At 35.5% G+C, this 21398-nt stretch overlaps 1 protein-coding gene across 3 annotated transcripts in view; it reads right to left on the reverse strand.

Annotated features, from left to right (window-relative positions):
- PPP1R9A (protein phosphatase 1 regulatory subunit 9A) overlaps positions 1–21398 on the reverse strand; it is a 384640-nt gene that overhangs the window by 169522 nt on the left and 193720 nt on the right. For all 3 annotated transcript variants that reach the window (XM_017849332.1, XM_017849331.1, XM_017849328.1), the window contains 2 exons: positions 13297–13429; positions 3861–3981 (listed from right to left, as the gene is read on the reverse strand). In XM_017849332.1, coding sequence (XP_017704821.1) covers positions 3861–3981; positions 13297–13429 — 254 coding nt within the window. The remainder of the gene's footprint in view (positions 1–3860; positions 3982–13296; positions 13430–21398) is intronic.

A 21398-nucleotide genomic window follows, 5' to 3' on the forward strand; every position in this document is an offset into this window, starting at 1 on the left:
ATCTTATCCTTTCAAGGCTAAAAGGAACTACCTTACAGAATATCTAACCCAGAACTTTAATTCCGTCAATAAATGAGGTCTGATGAGTAATTTCCTTGGGGTGGAAACCTTATCATTTTTAGTTTTGAGAAACTATACACAAGTCATATATATTCTCTACAAAATCTGATATTCTATACCAGCCAAAAATTTTTTTAAATCCATACACTAGAGCCATTCAACATTTTGTATGTATTAATTTTAGGCTTTTTCAGAAAGAGAATGACTGACAGATAAGGACAAAAAGGAACAAAGAGAGAGAAAAGAAGAAATAGAATATATACCCTACATAAGAATGGCATCATATCAATCATACTATTTTGTAAATCCTTAATGGAATATTTTTCTATATCAGTAAGTATATATAACTTAAAATGTATTATTGACTAGAGGAAGTGCACTTTGTATAATTTTTGTATGTTGATACCTTTTAAATAGTAAACATCAGTAAATAGTAAACACTGTGCAAATGAGCACACCAGTAGTGGTGGAAATCATAATTTAAAAGATATAAATCTGTTGTAAGTATAATAATCATTTTATTTTCTCATTTTCTTATACCCACACACATATGCACATATACAACCACCCTCAATTTTCTTATTAATAAACAAGAAAATGTGTTGATTATAAGAACTCTGAAGTTTCTGTGACCTCTAAAATTTTGATTCTGTACTTACGTTGTACACCTTTAATAGTTTTCCATGAGGCTTTTCCCATAATAACTACTTTTTAAATTAAGTTTCAAGCTTACTCTTACTTGGTTCAAGAACAGTTTCATATACACAAATAGCACTGTGGAAGGTGCTTAACACAAACCTAGTTAATGCTTATTCACACAAACTTAGTTAATGCTTACCACAACCTGCAATGTAGACAACATGAAAATTAAGTAATTTGTTCAATATCCCCAGAAGATAAGTAGAGGGAATGGAATGAAGGCTCCTGGTTACATTATCTTAAAGATTCTGTCCATTCCATCATATCAAGTTTTTTATTGTTTTGTTTTGTTTTTTTGAGACTGAGTCTCATTCTGTCCCCTAGGCTGGAGCGCAATGGCACAATCTTGGCTCACTGCCACCTCTACCTCCTGGGTTCAAGCGATTCTCCTGCCTCAGCCTCCTGGGTAGCTGGGATTAAAGGCGCCCACTACCATGCCCAGTCAATTTTTGAATTTTTAGTAGAGACAGGGTTTCACCATGTTGGCCAGGCTGGTCTCGAACTCTAGACCTCAGGTGATCCATCCGCCTCAGCCTCCCAAAGTGCTGGGATTACAAGCTTGAGCCACCTCGCCTGGCTCAAGTTGCCTGTCTTAATATATTCACTAGGGCATTTATTAAGCACCTATTATAACAACAACAGGATTAGCATACTGGGAAAATACTCATTTAAAAGAACTGAGGAAATAAATGTACACTGTGACTGGTAAAGCAGAGTTCTAATATAGTTATAAATAATGAAACCATGTAGAAGAATAAATAATTAGTAAATAGATTAATAGAAAAAACCTAATTTTAAAACGATTGAGGGAAAAATAACTATGTCTATGTTTAGAACAACAGGAACTGGTTAACTACTAAGTGCAAAATTTTCTTTTTCTTTCTTTTTTCTTTCAGGACACCTGTTACATGCTATGAATGTAAAATATTCTGACTTTTTGTTCTTTTAATCAAGTTGTACTTTGATTTGGCTTTCTGGATGATTCATAATAACTAAGCATGTTTGAATACTAACTGTAGCATTATTTCCCACCATCTTAAAATTTTCATCAAACTTAGTAAGAAATGAGATGTATTTTACAAACAAGTTTTAGCTCTCTTGGAAGAAAGGTGGTAAATTAATAACTGGAAATACTACCACCATTATCTATAATTTATTAAAGGGGCACAAAGAGGTTATTTCCTTAACTACTCTGAAAAGGAGGAAGACTGTTAGTAAGTTACTTTAAGACACAAGATAGTCATATTCCACATTCTTTGTTTTATATGTAGTCAGCTGAATGTTCACTCAAAAGATTTATTTCAAACCTTCTCTATGCAAAGCATTATACTAAGTGCTATAGGAATACAAACAAAGCTACTGACTAAGATGTTATGCCTAACCTCATGGAAAAGAAGATGCAATAAGGTGTGGTTTTCTATTTACATAAATCAATTTAGCTCTCTTTGAGAACTATCAGTGGGTATCAATATGCATTTTTAGGATTAAAACAGAAACAACGGGCCAGGCGCAGTGGCTCGCACCTGTAATCCCAGCACTTTGGGAGGCCAAGGCAAGTGGATCTTGAGGTGACTTGAGGTCAGGAGTTCAAGGCCATCCTGACCAACATGGTGAAACCCTGTTTCCACTAAAAATACAAAAATTAGCTGGGCGTGGTGGTCCACGCCTGTGGTCCCAGCTACTCAGAAGGTTGAGGCAGGAGAATCACTCGAACCTGGGAAGTGGATGTTGCAGTGAGCAGAGATCATGCCATTGCACTCCAGCTTAGGCAACACAACGAGATGCCATCTCAAAAAAAAAAAAAAAAAAAAAAAAAGTGCTGCTCTGGGTCTCCTCATAGATTCACAAATTCTTTCCAACATGCTTTATTATTTCCTGATAAGATGGTCAAATGATACATACTTAAACATAAACAAATTTAAAGCTATTCATTAAATGTACATAAAACAACATAATATTTCTTTGAATTTAGCAGTCAGACATTTGGGTCTACTTTTATTATATTGCCAACTGCTATGGTTTGAATGTTATGTGTTGAAAACCATCCTTAATGCAACAGTGTTGAGAGGTGAGACCTTGAAAAGGTGATTAGGTCATAGGGCACTGCCCTCACAAGAAGATTAATGTCACTATCGTGGAAGTGGACTTATTTCCTTGAGAGTGGGTTTGTTATAAAAGCAAGTTTTGCCCTTCTTGCTCTCTCTTACTTGGCCTTCGCACCTTTTACCATTGGATGACTCACCTGCAGGGTCCTCATCAGATGTGGCCCCTTAATTTTGGACTTCCCAGCCTCCAGAACCATGAGTCATATAAATTTCTGTTCATTATAAATTACCCAGTCTCAGGTATTCTGCCACAGCAGCACAAAACAAACCAAGACACCACCTTCTGCTTCTAGCCCCACCCTGATATATAAGAGCCAAGTATGAGGGTTAATCAAAATCTTGGCCTTAGATAGATAGATAGATAGATAGATAGATAGATAGATAGATAGAGCTTGAGATTATGAAAGCTAAGACAAAACAGTGATTATCTGGATGCTCTGCTGTGTACTAGAATTATCCAAGGTGCAGACTGCCAGACCCCTGTACTGGAGATTTTAATTCTACTGGTTTAGGTGTACCCAAGAATCTGTGTTTTTACATAAATGTATTTGGAGAAACACTGACCTTCAGAATTACCAACAATACAGAATTAAAGTCCCTAACTTACCATATACCTGTTTCATTTTTTAAGATGCCAGAACTACTATCATTTCTTTCAATATTCCTGAAGTGAAACTATGTGCTGACCTCCATAGTACACATTCTCAACTATATACACCCATGTTGCTGCCCAGTTCCCACCAGATAGATATATGGATAAAGACAGGTATAGACTGATAGATCTACCCACTCATTTACCTAATATAAATTAAAGAAAGCAGATATTTTGCCTGCATATCAGAAAATAATTTAAGTGTTTTAAGATTTCTCATATCTGAGAAACCTGAAATTCTGTCCTAAAAAATCAACAAACAAAAGCAAAAAGCTACAACTGAAGGAAACTTACAGGAAAGTTCCCTAAAGATTTTAAGTTATTAACAACAGTCCTTAATTTACCTGCCATCCCGTTGAGCAGCACCACCTTCTGTTACCGTCTTGACGAATATTCCCAGCTTTTCAAGTCCAGCATCTGCTCCAACACCCATTCCAATAATACTTATACCAAGACCATCCTCATCTATTAAAAATAAAAAAGGGGGGGAGGTGAAACAACCTAAGTTTTACACTAGTCTGCAATTAGCTGGTGAGAACTATTTGCTGTCTCTAATTTTATTTTTCCTTATGGATAGGACAATAACATGCTTGCCTTAGCAGAATTATTTTCTAAGGTAGGCAGTAAGGGTATCTAATGAGATCCTCCAAAAGGCCCATGCATTTAGCATCATTTTACTACTACTATTGGTAATGCATTGTGGTCTCAAGAAAAGGTAACAACTTTGTTATTGAATAGTCACTCTGCCTTAAAACCTAGATTCTCTAAATAATGCAATAAATTATTTTAGGCGTAAGAGTACACACATTCAAACATATAATTTTAAATAAATGTGATAACAACATATCTGGAATTCTTCCTTCATTTATATAGTCTTTTCTTCTTTACTTGTTTATTCATGTTAATAAGATAGTACATGTGGCTGGGCGCGGTGGCTCACGTTGGTAATCCCAGAACTTTGGGAGGCTGAGGCAGGTGGATGGCTTGAGGCCAGGAGTTCAAGACCAGCCTGGGCAACATGGTGAAAGCCTGTCTCTACTAAGAATACAAAAAGTTAGCTGGGTGTGGTGGCAGGCACCTGTAGTCTCAGCTACTCTGGAGGCTGAGGCAGGAGAATCGTTTGAACCCAGGAGGCGGAGGTTGCAGTGAGCCAAGATCGTGCCATTGCACTCCAGCCTGGGTACTAGAGTGAGACTCTGTCTCAAAAAAAAAAAAAATAAAAAAGATAGTGTGTGTATTTGAGTACTTTCCTCTGTGCTTCTATACCGAAGAATATATAGTCATCAACAACTATAATACATACATACATTCACTTAGACATATATGAATGTATGTGAGTGTATATATATAATATATATACGTGTGTGTGTGTGTGTGTGTGTGTATAGCTTGTTTTGCCTTGTTATTTGCTTACACAAGTGAGATTACAACTACTTCTCTTTACAGCTTACTTTTTAAAAACCAGTGAAGCATCTGGGCACAGTGGCTCATGTCTGTAATCCCATCACTTTGGGAGGCTGAGGTGGGAGGATCCCTTGAGCCCAGGAGTTCAAGAACAGCCTGGGCAACATGGTGAAACCCTGTCTCTACTACAAATAGAAAACTTAGCTGGGCATGGTGGGGCGCACCTGTAGTCCCAGCTGTTTGGGGGCTGAGGTGGGAGGATCACCTGAGCTTGGGAGGCAGAGGTTGCAGTGAGCTGAGATCATGCCACTGCGCTCCACCATGGGCAACACAGCGAGACCTTGTCTAAAAAAAAGACAAAAAAATAAAAAATAAAAAAAGATATGTCATGGATATCAATGTCCTCAATGTTCATAGCTCTAAATTATTCTAATGACTGAATAATATTTCATGGTGAGATGGCATCATCATGTATCCAAACATTCTGTATTCATAGGTACTCACTTTTGTTTCCATTTTACTGGTCCTATGAACAATACTGCGTAACAGTTTTTTTTTTTTAATTCACTTACAAATCACGTGTTTATCCATATTTCCATTTGTCCTTTCTGTGAATATACAAAAGATACACTATTTTGTGTGCCACATGTTTTAGTTAAAGTTCAAGGTTATTTTCTGATAGTCTCAAGTCTTTGTAATCATGCTTTACTAGTAGCATAAAAATACTAATTAATCAACAGCACTGGATTATTAAAGAGATACTGGTCCATATACTCAACAGAATGACACTTTTAAAAGACTTTTCAGCAATAACCTTTACTTTCTTAAGTATTTTTTCTTTTTTTCTTTCTTTTCTTTTTTTTCTGAGACAAGGTCTCACTCTGTTATTCAGACTGGAGTGCGGTGGTGCCATCATGGCTCATTGCAGCCTCAACTTACTGGGTTCCGGTGATCTCCCACCTCAGCCTCTGAGATGCTGGGACTATATGCATGTGCCATCACATCTGGGCAATTTTTTTGTATTTTTTTTGTACAGACAGGGTTTCATCATGTTGCCCAGGCTGGTCTCAAACTCCTGGGCTCAAGCAGTCTCCTGCCTCAGCCTCCCAAAGTGCTGGGATTATGGATATGAGCCAGTCAGGATTCTTGTAATTAGTATTCTTTGGATGAAGGTTCATCTCATACATTATTACTTACCACCAACTTATGCCTGAAGTATTTCCAAGTACACCTGACAATCTTACATTTTTATTCTATATACGTTTTAAAAGATGTCACTTGGCAAAAGTGTGATTTGTTTGCTCAGCTGTATGCTAAAGGAATCTTTACAGTGTTTCCCCTGGATGAGCTTCCTCATGCAAACCCCTGCTGAAGGCACTTCCACGTTGATTCTAGGCATAGGTATCTCTTTAGTGTGAAAACTTTAATGTTGACTAACATAAATAATCTCTGAAGACTTTCCTCATTCATTACATTTAGAATGTTTATATACATGTGATTTCTCATATTTATTCAAATTGTTTCTCTGGTATAAAGACTGATTTCATCAAGAGGATTTATCTTGTTAAAGACTTTTCTACATTCATTATAGTTTTAAAATTTCTCCACAGAATGAGATTTCTTGTATACATGAAGGTTAGATGTGTGCTGAAGGCTGTCCCACACTGGTTACATGCATAGGCTTTTCCTCTCTCCCACCATGAATTCTCTTCTGTGTACAAGGTTAGCAGATGGCTGAATTCTTATTCACATTCATCACATTCATAGGGTTTCTTAAGAAAATGAATTTTTTTCACACTGATGAAGGATGAATGATTGCTGAAAGCCTTCCCATAGTGTTTACATCCATGTACGTTTTTCCCCTCAGTGTATTGTTCTTGTGTTGCTTAAGAGACGATCAAAGTAGCCTCTTCCACGCTGAAAAATACCACAGAATTTCTCTCCTGTATGAAATCTCTGGTGTATATATGTATTGGTATTCCTGCTGAATTCTTGCTCACTTTCATTACACTCACAGAGTTTCTCTTCATTATAACTTATCACATGTCAAACCAATGTAGAGCTGTGAGTCAAACTTTCCCATACTCATTACTGTACAAAGGGCTCCTCTCAAATGTGAACACTCCATACTGTCACACCATTAAATAATTTCTTCCTGCAACTATCTTGAGTGAAAATTACTTCTTGGTTTCTAAATCCATTTTCTCTGCCTAGACTCACGTCTTGGTAGAATTCTCTTTCTTCCTTCCATTGCTCCTCTCATTGCTTTTAACTGGAAAATTATTCAGATCTGCAGAGCTGAAAATCCAGTTGCAGAAAAAGCAATATTAACTTAAGCCATCCTCAATTCTAATGCAAATTACCTACAAGGACAACGTGATGACTGAAGGGCAATACAACAAAGAGCACAATCAATGCACAGAGACCAGAAGACTGATGTTCTCCAGCATCTTATTTATTTACAGCTTTCTCTAAGATGAGTGAAGTCTGGAACCTCATCCTTAAAGGCCACTTACTACTCCTGTGGCTGCCCCATCAAGAACCCAGCTGCACCCTGTCTTCTTCTCTATACATTCCTAGGGACAAGCAAAGCACTAAAGCAAAACAGCCATAAAATGATGGCAAAGCCAGTGGGACTATGTCATTGTGGAAGACACCATTGTCATACTATGGAGCCCAAAGTTTATTTTCTAACTTCTGGTTTCCCATTTTGAGTAAGCCTCTTCTGCCACAAGCCTAGATGATACATGCAGTCATGTGAATTTTCTTTACGACATCTTCAATATGTTATTATTTAACCCATGTAGAGTTATTTATTTTTACCTATGCTATAATGAAGGTGTCCAACTTTAGACTCTTCCAGATAGATGCTCAGTTATGCGAGAACAATTTACAAAGCACACAATTACTTCTAAGCTGAAATATCATGGGTGTCATATATTAAATTCTCACACATACTAACATCTTTTTCTGGATTTTCTATTTTGTTCCAGTGATCAACTGCCATTTGAATACAATTCGTTCTGATTATCAAAGCTTTACATTATATTTAGATATGTGGTAAATTAAGTCATTCATATTCTTTTTCATACTTAAGTCTGTATTTCTCCAGACTTAAATTTTACCAAAAAAATTTAATACTGGTTTTTGCAATTCTCCTCTCCCAATCCAACTTTGTTGGCAGTTCTGTTTGGAGTCTTCTCATCCAAGAATATGGTTGTCTTACAATTTGCTTTCAAATTGAAATTTCTTTCAAAAAGATGTTATTACTTTATTTAGATAAATTCCATGTTTTTCTCAGTAATAAATATTTTGTTGTTTTGGTGCTACTGCAAATCAAATATTTTCCCATTTTCATTTCTAAATTCTTAATGTGATTACATGGAAAAAAAATGATTTTATACATATCTTGGATGTAACCTCTTCCTCCACAAATTATTTTACCAAATTTAATATTTTAAATTAGAATCGATTTGGTTTTCTAGATATATATGGATATGAATATATCAGCAAAAGGTGATGCTTTTCATCTTTTATTTGCTGTTATTTATACTGGTCATTTCATTTAAAGGGCATTACAAATTTGATTTCTGGTTTTAATTAAAATATCTTTAGTGTTTACTCAATTTAGAAATAGAATTCTGTTCGTATTGCAAATTTACAGTTTGCATAAATTTAGGCAGCTTACATCATGTGATAATTTACAGAGTCTTTCAAGTAGTAAATGTTACCAAATTGACATCTTTTCATATCAATTTGACGTGAAATTTTAAAAATTTAAGGGCTTTTCCTTGAAATTTTATGTGGATAAATCTCTGAATAATGAACCATTCTGGATCCTTGTATCTAAAACCTCATTTGATCTTAATGAGTCTTTCTTTCTTTCTTTTTTTTTTTTTTTGAGACAGAGTCTCGTTCTGTCATCCAGGCTGGAGTGCAGTGGCGCGATCTCGGCTCACTGCAACTTCCACTTCCCGGGTTCAAGCGATTCTCCTGCTTCAACCTCCTGAGTAGCTGGGACTACAGGTGCATGCCACCAAGCCCGGCTAATTTTTTGTATTTTTAGTAGAGATGGGGTTTCATGTGTTAGCCAGGATGGTCTCAACCTCCTGATTTCGTGATCTGCCCACCTCGGCCTCCCAAAGTGCTGGGATTAGAGGCATGAGCCACCATACCTGGCCTTTTCTCTTTAACTATTTCTTTATTTGATATTTTATTTCATTTAGAATTTTAAAATATATATTCACAATTGTAGTTGTACCATAGCAATCTTTTTTGTAGTACATTAGTTTTGGATGTAAACTTATATGGTATTTCAATGAAATGAAGAGTTTTCCTTCATCATCTACGATCTAAAATAGTTTAAATAACACTGGTTTTATGTGTTCTTTAAAGGTACAATAGAATCATCCAGTTCTGATGACATTTTAATGTTTTATCTTTAGTTGCCATTCTCGTTTCTTCTATGGCAATTAGTCTATTTTATTAAAGTTGATTCTGGTAATTCAAATTTTGTTAGGACATAAATTATTTCTGGGCATTCACCTCATTTGACAAAGAAATGCAGTGACTGACTGATCTTTTCTAGTAACACTATATATTTGTCTTCTATTCCTAGTTTGCATAAATTTGCTTTCAATTTTCACCACTCAGTATTATGATTGATATATTTTATAGATGTATTCAATGAAAAGGATTTGTGTTACCTTATTTTATTAGATTTTCCTTTCTATGTTATTAATATTGTTTTTACATATACTACTCTTCCTTGCTAGTTTGTTTATTTGGTTTACTTTTTCTGATTTCTAAGACAGGCCCGTTGTTTATTTTTTTAATTTTTTTTATTTTAAAGAAAGAAATCAAGGATATAGCTTTTCTTCCGAGTAAAGGTTTTGCTGTGTGCTACAGACTTTTTAAGTTTAATCCTTTCCAAGATGGTTTGGGATATGAGTTTTAATTTTCTCTTCAATCAAATATCTACCTAGGAATGTATTATGTAATTTCCAAATTCTCATATTAAAGGAACTTTTTAAAATTTTTTCCAAGGATAAAACTTTTCTCTTAAAATACAGTTGAAATAGAGTTCATTATATTAACCCATTCCCTTGATTTTTGTTTTCTGTCCATAAATTTGTCCAGTTCTGAAAGAAATATATTGAAATCTCCAATAATTATATTTGATTTGGTTATCTTCTAGTTTGATTTATCTAGTTTAGTTTTTTGTACGAAATATGGCAATATACAAATGAGTTTAAGCAAATATTTATCTACAAAACATTATGTTTAAACAATAAAAAAAAACAAACATCCATGTACAAAGACACAGAATATTACCGACATCATAAAAGCCCACTATATATCCCTCCCTCTTTCCTCAGTGACCATTATACTAAACATTGTGTTAATCATTGCCTACTTTTAATACTGCTTTTAAAAGCTACTCATTTGTGTATTCCAAAACAGTATGTTATTTAATTTTCTTGGTTTGAAATGTAAGTAAATGCAATTATATTACACTAAATGTCTTCTTCTGTGGTTTGCTATTTTTCACTTTCCCTCAATAACATGTTAAGAATCAATACATACTACTGCATGAACTGTAGCACCTCTATTCTCACTGCTGAGTAATATTTTATTGCCTAGGTATGCTACAATTTATAGACCCTTTCTACCACTGATGAATATTTGGATTGTTCTCATTTTTTTTGCTACTCCTAAAATAAGTAATATGATGGCCCAGTTGTGTTTGTATGGCCCATGGGCTAAGAATGGCTTTTACATTTAAAAATGTATGAAAAACGTAAGCATTACTCTTTAATTCACCTTAACCCCAAATGAAAATGTCTTTTAACAGGAGTAATCTGTCAGTCATGTTTGATGTAATGTGACTAGTATTCTTCATACTTTTTCATTTAAGCAATTGTATGTTTAATACTTAATAGTTTTCACCTCTTTTTTCCTCGCCTTTGCTGTTTTGAACAAGCTGCTCTTTTTTTCCCTCCCTCCCTGCTAAAGTGGACAGTAAACTACTCAGATAAAGTATGTAGGCAATGTGTTCTTTAAATCCTTAGATAGCAGCAGATGTCTTTCTTTCACCAGGATGGATATGGAATTCTTGGATCACCATCCTTTTTACCCTCAGTGGCATGTAAAATTATTTCTACATCTCCCTGCTTCTAGTGTTGCAGTCTGATGCTAGTCTAATTATTTTGCCTTTGCAAGTATCTTTGCTTGTTTGTTTGCTTGGGTATTTTTTGGCTTGGAATTTTTAAAGATTTTTCATTTTACCTTTGAACATTAGGATTTTTTCCCAGGCTATGCCTCAGTGTGGGATCAGTTTGGAGTTATTCAGCCTTCTCACTCACAAATGGATAAGCTCTTCCTGATATATGCCTCAGATCTTTTTTTTAAGCACAAGAAATTTTTCTTCTATGATTATTATTAGTCTATCCTTCTCCATTGTCATTTTTCCCTTCTGTTGCCTACAACTTATATATTGGGGCTCTTTCATGACTTTTCTTGGATTTTGCTCTGTCATTTAAGAATTCTTTTGGAACATCTCTTAAACGTCATCTTCTAGATTGCCAAGTTAAGTCTCAACAACAATTAACCTTTTCAATTCTCCTGGTGAAATTTTTCATTTCAAAATCAAGTAATTTGTTCTTGTTGCTAAGTTGTTCAATAATGTCTTTTTAAAAATCTTTATAAATTCAGGGGAGTACATGTGCAGGTGTGGTATATGGATATATTGCATAGTGGTGAGGTCTGGACTTTTATTGTAACCTTCACCTGAATAGTTCACATTGTACGACAAGTGGTTATTTGTCAAGCCCCATCTCCCTCCCACCCTGGTAACCTTTTGGAGTCCCCAGTGTGTATTACTCTGCTCTGTATGTTGATGTGTACCCATCGTTTAGCTCTCACTTATAAGTGAGAACATGCAGCAAATAATTTTGTGTTTCTGAGTTATTTCATGTAGAGATAACGGGCTCCAGCTCCAACCATGTTGCTGCAAAAGACATGATTTCATTCTTTCTGATAGCTGCACAGTAGTCCATATTGTATATATGCTCCATTTTCTTTATCCAGTCATCCATTGATGAATACTTAGGTTGATTCCATGACTTTGCTATTTCCAAGACTATTTCCATTTAATAGTGCTCTGTTAAACATACAAGTCTCTTTTTGATATCATTTCTTGTCCTTTGGGTAGATATTCAGTAGTGGGAGTGCTTGGTCAAATGATAGTTCTATTTTCAATTATTTGAGAAATCTCCACACTGTTTTCCAGAGATTATACTGATTTACATTCCGCCAACAGTATCTAAGCATTTCCTCTTCTCTGCATCCTTACCAACATCTGCTGTTTTTGACTTGTTAGTAATAGCCATTCTGACTGGTGTGAGATGGTGCCTCATTGTGGTTTTGATTTCCATTTCTCTGATGATTAGTGATGTGGAGTGTTTTTTCATGTTTGTTGGCTGCTTGTAAGTCTTCTTTTAAGAAATATCTGTTCGTGTCCTTTGCCCACTTATTAATGGGTTTCTTTTTTTGTTGCTGTTGTTGAGTATTTGAGTTCCTCATAGATTCTCAATATTAGTCCTTTGTTAGAGGCATCATTTGCAAATGTCTTTTTTTAAACCATGCTTGAATATCCTTGGGTAGGTTTTTGTTTCTTTTTTTCTTGTTATTCAAGTTATCATCTGTTTGTTCTACTCTTTTGTTTTCAAAGATTTCTCAGAGGTGTTATTTCTCCGTTCACTGAGTGACAGTTCAGTTCTTGGGTGCCCATCTTACATCTTACATAGCAATCTCTGATCCCATGGGTCAGCAGTAACTACAGTCAGCAGGGTGTTAGTCCAGGGAGAGAAATCAGAAGGAAGCCTGTCTGCTCCCTCTTCGCCCTGCTCTCTTTCAACCTTCTCCCTTCAGAGATGGAGAGGATGTAGCCCTACTATTAAAATTTCCTTGGATCCTACTGCCTTCATTAAAAATCTCCATAATTTTCCAAATATCCACCAAAACAAAAGAAAACAACCATTTGCCCTAAGCTCTCATATACCAGCTCTTTCTGGGCTCTCAGCTGTAGCAGCCCTTTCCAGGAATACCAACAAAGCATTAGGCCTCACTCATACCTCCATGGTCCTAACCACCATCCCAGCCAGCTAAGATAGATGGGTTTCAGTTGGGAGTAAAACTTTCAATCCACCATCTACTCAGAATCCATATCAACTATTTTTGAAACTTAATACATAAGATCCTCTGTGAGAATTAAAATTTTATCCAATCCTTAGAAAAAAGGCTACACTTTGGAAAAATAATTCTGTGTTATTAACATAGCAACATAATGATATTAACACTGTAGCACTCACGAACCTTTCTCTAGTTCCACTGGGAAAAGTTCCAGCTTTTCTACACGTTTTTCAAGTTCATACTCAGCTGAAGCAGCCACAGGGTCAACTTCATCATTTCTCCTGTCATAGTCTTCATTGGAGTATGTGTTGAAAACCTGTAATAAGAGGCCAACAAGATGATAATATAGAAAAAAAGAAACTGCCAAGTACCCCAAACTATGTAAGTTTAAACATTCACGTGATGAATTTCTTCTAAACAACTGTTTTGTCTTTAAAATCAATTGGGATGTTAAGAAAAGGAAAATTGAGTCAGTATAAAAGTAACTTACTAATTTTTAAAATGTATAAGTGATAGTACCACTTTTAAGAGACAAAGTAGCCACAGAACACATTATGTGAATAGCAATATTTATTGCCTTTTATAGAATCAGAATATACCATATTAGCTGCAACGCTCTGCTGTTTCCCAATAAAACTAAGGTAAAGCATCTTGAAGCTACCTAAGCAAATAACCAAACTAAACCTCTAGCCCTGAAGTAGCAGTGTGCCAGTATTATCATGCTATCTCAATCACAGGATCGCTGAACCTGATCTCCATTCTAACACTGTCCTGGGCTCTTGTCATCCCTCATTTTACTTGCATATACATTTAAATTAAATCATCATTGAAACTTTCTATGAAATTATTATGAAAATATCGCTTAAGAGCTGTACAGCAAACAGGATATTGACAGCTGTTTATTTCTTACCTACATCATTTAAAAGACAACTAAATGTGGCCTTCAGATATAGCCATAAGAAACTTGATTGTCCTTATTTCTGCTGAAATGTTTATCTTAAAAGGAACTGAAGTAGTTGTCCAACCCCTCTCCTAATACAGGAAGAAATATATGAAAGAAATACATGTACAATTCAGCAAGTCCAATTATTATACATAACAAACACTAGCATTTTCAATTAAATTCAATAATTATTATGCATCTAAACTGTGTCTAAAGAAACTGTGTCCTCTCAAAAATTGTACAGTCTAGGATTAGCCTTTAAAATAATATTTATAAAAAGATACAGTAAAAACAGAAGGCAGAACAGAAGGCCAAAGATTAAAGAAATTATGTCTATTTCCTACAAAGCTGGCCCTGCTGGTCTATGGACACTTTACATTTATATTATTGGAAAACAAGTAATTCCTATATTCTACATATGGTAACTTATAAACCAAGAATACATATGCATATATAGGAGCAGATGTAATGTGGCTCCTAATGGTATATGCTTTTCAAAATAGTGTGATTTGTAGGATTTGTACCTGAGTGGGTACTGTTTTTCCTCCTGACTTTCAACATGTTTTCATATCCTCGTGTCACTTGGATCCCTCTTTGGTCTCTACCATGTTTCTACACCATAGTCAACCTTATGGCATCAAAATGCACATTTCCATAGTATGGGGTTGGTGCTTTTATTTCTCTTTTCACAATATTTCATAAATATTAGCATGTTTCCCGTGCTAATACTTCTCTTTTTCTTTTCTTCTTTTTTTTTTCTTTTTTTTTTCATTGAGACAGGGTCTTGCTCTGCATTCTAAGCTGGAGTGCAGTGGTAGGTTCACTGTAGCTTCTGCTTTTTGGGCTCAAGTAATTCTCCTACTGTAGCTTCCTGAGTAGCTAGGATTACAGGCACATGCCATCATACTCAGCTAAATTTTAAAATTTTTTTGTAGAGGCGAGGTCTCACTATATTGCCCAGGCTGGTCTTGAATTCCCAGGCTCAAGCAATCCTCCCATCTTGGCCTCCCAAAGTGCTGGGATTACCAGCTTAAGCCCCTACACCTGGCCTAATATTCTTTTCAAATTGGCATACTTATAACTTTCTCTTACACAGCTCTTTTGATCTTTCACTTCCTTTTATATTTTTTAGTAATTGCTTATTCACATTCATTCAACAATATTTCACAGTTCTAAACTCATGTTTGACATCGTGCTAGGTACTGGAGAAGGAATAGTTTCTAGTAGCTTACAGTTTATAATGTGGTAACTGATATAAAAGTAGAATATACCAACTATTTTTTTTTTAATTTTCCTGAGAAAGTAAAGAATTTTGTGAAGGCAAAGATACTTGGCCTGAGTCTTGAAGAATAAACAGAAATTCACATATTTGAGTGCGGAAGAGAAGGAATGTATATTTCAAATATAAGACCCTAGACCAAAATATATATACACACACATACACATATCTATAGTTTTTTGGAAAACATTGATAGTTGAGTATACTGCAATGGAAAATACCTATAGGAGCAAGCTTTACACACAAAATAAGAGTTAGCTGGACCTGGATCTCATGTGTCCTGGAAATCACTGGCAGATATGACTGGAAATTATTCATTAATATTTACGACGTCTCTACTTCTGCTAATAGGTCCAGGTTTATGACTGCAAAAGAGTGGTTTACATAGTATTCATTCTGGAACACTGCTCAATTTCACTAGTACTAGTAAGTAAATAAACATATATATGTGTGCCTATATATAAAGTAAGTATGAAAGAACTGTTTCAAATAAATAACTCCTTCCTCACATTTTTTTTTTTTTTTTTTCAGGAATCCAAACACTCTGATATCAAAATGTTCTTCCCTGTTTGGGCTAGTTTATAAAGTTCATTTGAGGGTACTCTGAAATTAAATAAAACAAACCTAAAACGGTAGGATTGCATATTGGAAAATGATACTGTGTATAATTTTTGAGACATCTAGCAATGAGATGACTATGCCACCATTTCATTCTTTAATCTCAGCACTTTAGGAGGCTGAGGTGGACAGATCATGAGGTCAGGAGATCGAGACCATCCTAGCTAACACAGTGAAACCCTATCTCTACTAAAACTACAAAAAATTAGCCAGGCGTGGTGGCAGGCGCCTGTCCCAGCTACTAGGGAGGCTGAGGCAGGAGAATGACGTGAGCCTGGGAGGCGGAGCTTGCAGTAAGCTGAGATCGCACCACCGCACTCCAGCCTGGGTGACAGAGTGAGACTCCCTCTCAAAAAAAAAAAGAAAATAAATAATGTAATATACTCTTCATCTTCAGCTTACTCATAGGCTTGTAAATTAAGTAGGCATGCAGAAAATGCTGCAAATTATTGAAAAAGAAAAGCCAGAAGTCGTTATTTGTAGATTAAACAATTGATTACTTGGAAAATCCGAGAGCTTTAACAGAAAAACTATTAGAACTAATAACAGTTCAGTAAAGTGATATAACTTTTAAAACTCAATATCTATATACAAAAACAATTTAGAAAATACAACAAAATGATCAAAACAATACTTAGTAATTACCAGCCATAAATATACAAGAATTTTTCTCTCTATAAAACTAAGTGATGAGTACAAAAAGCCCTGAAGAATGTGCAATGCCATATTATTTTCCAGGATTAAAATCCTTAATATTATGAAGACATCCACATTCCTAAATAACTGTAAATATCAGTTTACCTTAAGTTAATTTATGAATTCAGGGCAATAAAAAATAAAATCCTACCTACATTTTTCATGGAAACTAACAAGCAGTTTGAAAAAGAATAAGGGTAGAATCAGGCCCTAGTGGATATCAAAACACATAATAAAACTTCACTTATTAAGGCAATGTAGTTTGAGCTCTGGGATACATTCATTTTTATATTCTATTCTGCTCCACTCCTCTTCTTTTCTATTCAAATTAGTTAGAGTGGTCTATTTAATAAATTATGAAAAGAATTAGATATCTACCGGAAAAACATTCCTACTTATATCACGAAGAAAAATACAATTCAGAACAAAAATAAATACATATGTAAAGAATGCCAAAAGAAAATCTGGGACAATGTTTAGCTAACAGGTTGGAAAGAAATTCACAGATCCTAGAAGTTCTAAAGGAAATAAATAATTTGATTAAAAACGAAGGCTAAAAACTTCTAACCACTAAAATATACCATAATGAAGTTATAACTCACAGATTAGGAGAAAATATGACCAAATATTTAGATGAAACATGAATATTGCTAATTTATAAAGGGCTTTATCAACTCAAACAATTGCGTGTATAAGTAGGTAAAGGAAATTGAGAATTGAACAAAGAAGAAATACTAATGTCCAATAAATGATGTAAAGATGCTCAGCTTTATTAAAAATTAAGCAAATGCAAATTAAAACAAGGATATACTATGCATTCATCCATAAGAATAGATTGTTTTAAAAGACTACCACATCCAGGCAGGGTGCAGTGGCTCACGCCTGTAGTCCCAGCACTTTGGGAGACCTAGGAGGGCGGATCACTTGAGGTCAGGGGCTCGAAACTAGTCTGGCCAACATGGCGAAACCCCATCTCTACTAAAAATACAACAATTAACCAGGCATAGTGGCATGTACCTCGAGAGGCTGTGGCAGAACTGCTTGAACCTGGGAGGCAGAGGTTGCAGTGAGCCAAAATCACGCCATTGCACTCAAGTCTGGGTGACATAATGAGACTCTAAAAAAAAAAAAAAAAAAAGACTACAACATCCAGTGTTTGTGAGCATATAGAAAAAAGGATACTCTTGAAGAGGAAAGCATAGTTAGAAAGTAGTTATCAGTATTTTAAATGTAAATGTCTTTGACATAATAATGTCACATCTGTGTTTACAGAAATACTTACAAATGTATACAAAGATGTATTTGCAAAGAGGTTCATTACAGCACTATCTGTAATAGCCCAAAGCAGGAAATCACCTAATTGTCCACCAGTAGAGAAAATGGCTTGCTAAATTATGATATATACAAATATGTAATTCAATGCAGTGACTGAAGAGATGTATATCTCTCTACTGACATGGAAGACCCCGAGATATATATATCATTAAGCCAAAGAGCATGATGCAGATATAGAAAAAGATATTCCCAATTCATATGATCTCCAATTGGTATGGTCCCAATTTTAACCTAATTTAAAGCCCCCTAAATTCCCTAGTTATGTAGCACTTGCCAAGTTGTAAAACCATACTAAGCCTCAGTCTCCTTATTTACAAAATGGTTATTATAATAATAATACCTATCCCCATAAGAGTATTATGAAAATAAAATGAAATCGTTCTTGTAATTATGCTTGGTTCAATGAGGGGAGAGGAAAAGCTTTCCCAGGGTAATACGAGGGATAATATTTACCCTGATACCTACTATTAACATCATACTTTTTTAAAATTAAATTTAAAACATTTTAATAGAGATAGGGTCTCACCATTTTGCACAGGCTAGTCTTGATCTCTTGGTCTCAAATGATCCTCCCACCTTGGTCTCCCAAAGTACTGGGATTATAGGCATGAGCCCAGCCTCATATTCTCTTTCATAAACATGTTTTGAATATATCACCCACTGGGATGTTTAATGTCCTTTAAGCAAAAATCTGCATAACTGACTTAGTATTAGAATATAGATTAGGCTGCCAAAATCCCCACCTATGTCCACAGCAATGCACTGTCATTACACAATGCCTCACGGCCTGCCAGGCTTTCTGTTTTTTTTCTGACCAGGAAGCCCTTTCATCTACATGAACTTGATTCTTTCCATTTTCTTACAATATTTCTATTATTTTTATTTATGTTAACCTTAATTGCTCTACAAAAATATGGATAATTAATCAAATAATAATCAGAGCATGACTCCTTCTGGTATTCCAGCAACACAAAAATCTCTAAAGGCCAACAGCATTCTGGGCCCTAATGTTCAACACCATCAAGATATATGTATTTTTGTAGTTCAAGCACCTTCACATTGTTCCTGTTTTATGTCACTAAGAAAAGTAAACAAAGGATGTTTAAATTTAAGACTTCTTGTTTCAGAGCCAACAAGCGATATTCTGGTTCCTGGATCAAAGGAAACAAAACAAGACCTCATCCACTGCTTCACAGCAGAGACAGGTTTTCAGGGGTAACAAGTTTACAAACACAGTTAGCAAGGACATTTCTGAATGAACAACCCAAGGCTATGAAAAGCAAATAAAGTAAAAATTAGCTTGTTATAAGATTTCAACTAGAATCATTATCTTATATACATTTTCAGTAGTTTAAACTGCAACACTTTTTCAGAACAGCAGCAATACATTTTCAACAATAAGAAAAAGACTTATTTCCTTCACTTCTTTATGACACATTTTCTTTAATCAATTCAGGTCTAAATAAATTCAGCATTTTCTTGAAATACTGACTGGAAGGAATCTCCCACGATGCTTCCACAAGGTCTCAGTTCAGGCTATGGCCCAGGTTCTGTAAAATCTTCCTGACACATCGAAGATGAAAAATGTTCCAGGTCCTAGCACGCTGAGTTTCAGATGATGGCTTGGCAAAGTGTACTACTGGATATAAGCCAAACATTCACATGCTTCCACAAACAGGCTACACTCATCACAAGCTTCCTTGGCAGAACCCTGACTCACCTTCACATGATTTCAGTGGCTCTGCAAAATAAGCTCTAAATTGAAACTAACAATAAGCATGGAGAAGATAGCCACATATTAACATTCCAAAAACCACTTTGGCAATCCTCACAAAGGAGAATTCTAATAGCTTCAGAGCAATGTATAATCTCAACTTTCCTTTTCTTCCCCCAAATTAAGGCTAGTTCACTGATCGACAATAGGAAGAATTATCTAGTGTATTGATTGCCCAGTGTGTGCCCGGGAGTATGTTAGGAGTAAGCCAAACTGGAGTTTATAATCATCAGACAATTTAGGGTAAACACTGGTAGTCTCCAAAGATCTAAACAGCTGAGGGCTTTATAGCCTATTCCTCTACAATCTTATAACATAAGGAGTATGTTACAATGAAAAGAAATTTCAAACTAAATTCTGCTGCATGTAAAAACATTGCTTAACTGGAAGGTGCAAAAAACAGATTCATAGGCCTATCTCATAAAACTCTGTAAAATCCCAGATTTCTGTCCTTAAAGTCATTTTGAAAAGTAGCCCATGTGAAAGGTTTACTTAAAGCAGTTGCAACTACATTCTGTAGTAGGATGCATTTAACATTCTAAGTGGATCACTCACCAGAATCTTACACACCACAAAACAGGATCAAATGGAGTACTAGTTAGGTATTACTCCAAAAGTTGTTAATTTGCCACCCTCGCCTGACCCAAAGTCTAGTTACATAAAATATGTCTAAGGCTAACCCATGTATCTTCAACATCATTCATTTCACCAATTATTTGTAACATACTTAACATTAATACCCTGTCTTGTGTAGATTTAAAGTACCAATATCTGGGTGCAGGCTTCTAATCAGCGTCTTTCAAATAATAACTTACTAATCCTAGTGTGTGGATTCATGATTGAAATACCTAGAAAGCTAAAGGGTCCTAAAACAAAGTCACTCCCATGAATAGTATGTTATATATGCTAAAGTACTTTAAATTATAGACAATATGACACTTGACACAAATTATCTCTCTTTACCAACCAATCTAGGGAGTAAGGCAGAAAAGGGTAAAGAGAGTTCCCACGGTTTTTCATATTTTAGTGTTTCCATGGATTACTAAAGAACAAGAAGTTGGGCCGGGCGCGGTGGCTCAGGCCTGTAATCCTTGCACTTTGGGAGGCCGAGGCGGGCGGATCACGAGGTCAGGAGATTGAGACCATCCTGGCTAACACGGTGAAATCCCGTCTCTACTAAAAATACAAAAAAATTAGCCTGGCGTGGTGGCGGGTGCCTGTAGTCCCAGCTACTCTGGAGGCTGAGACAGAAGAATGGCGTGAACCCGGGAGGCGGAGCTTGCAGTTAGCCGAGATCGCGCCACTGCACTTCAGACTCCAGCCTGGGCAACTGAGTGAGATTCTGTCTCAAAAAAAAAAAAAAAAAGAAGAAGTTAAAAAAAACACAACATACCCTACATACTGGGAGATAGAGAGCATGCTAGTTCAAATGGCAACACAAGGAAGTCCACCTTTGTCAAAGTTTTCTAGAAAAACAGAATTAATAAGATATGTGTATATGTTTTTTATATATACTATATATATTTATATTAAAATTGATTTATTTTAAGGAATTGTCTCATATGACGGTAGGGACTAGCAAATCCAAAATGTGCAGGGTAGGCCTGCAGGGCGGAGACCCAGGGAAGAACTAATGTTGC

This window comes from Rhinopithecus bieti, unplaced genomic scaffold (genome assembly GCF_001698545.2).
Source record: "Rhinopithecus bieti isolate Rb0 unplaced genomic scaffold, ASM169854v2 scaffold_31127, whole genome shotgun sequence".
NCBI lineage: Eukaryota > Metazoa > Chordata > Mammalia > Primates > Cercopithecidae > Rhinopithecus > Rhinopithecus bieti.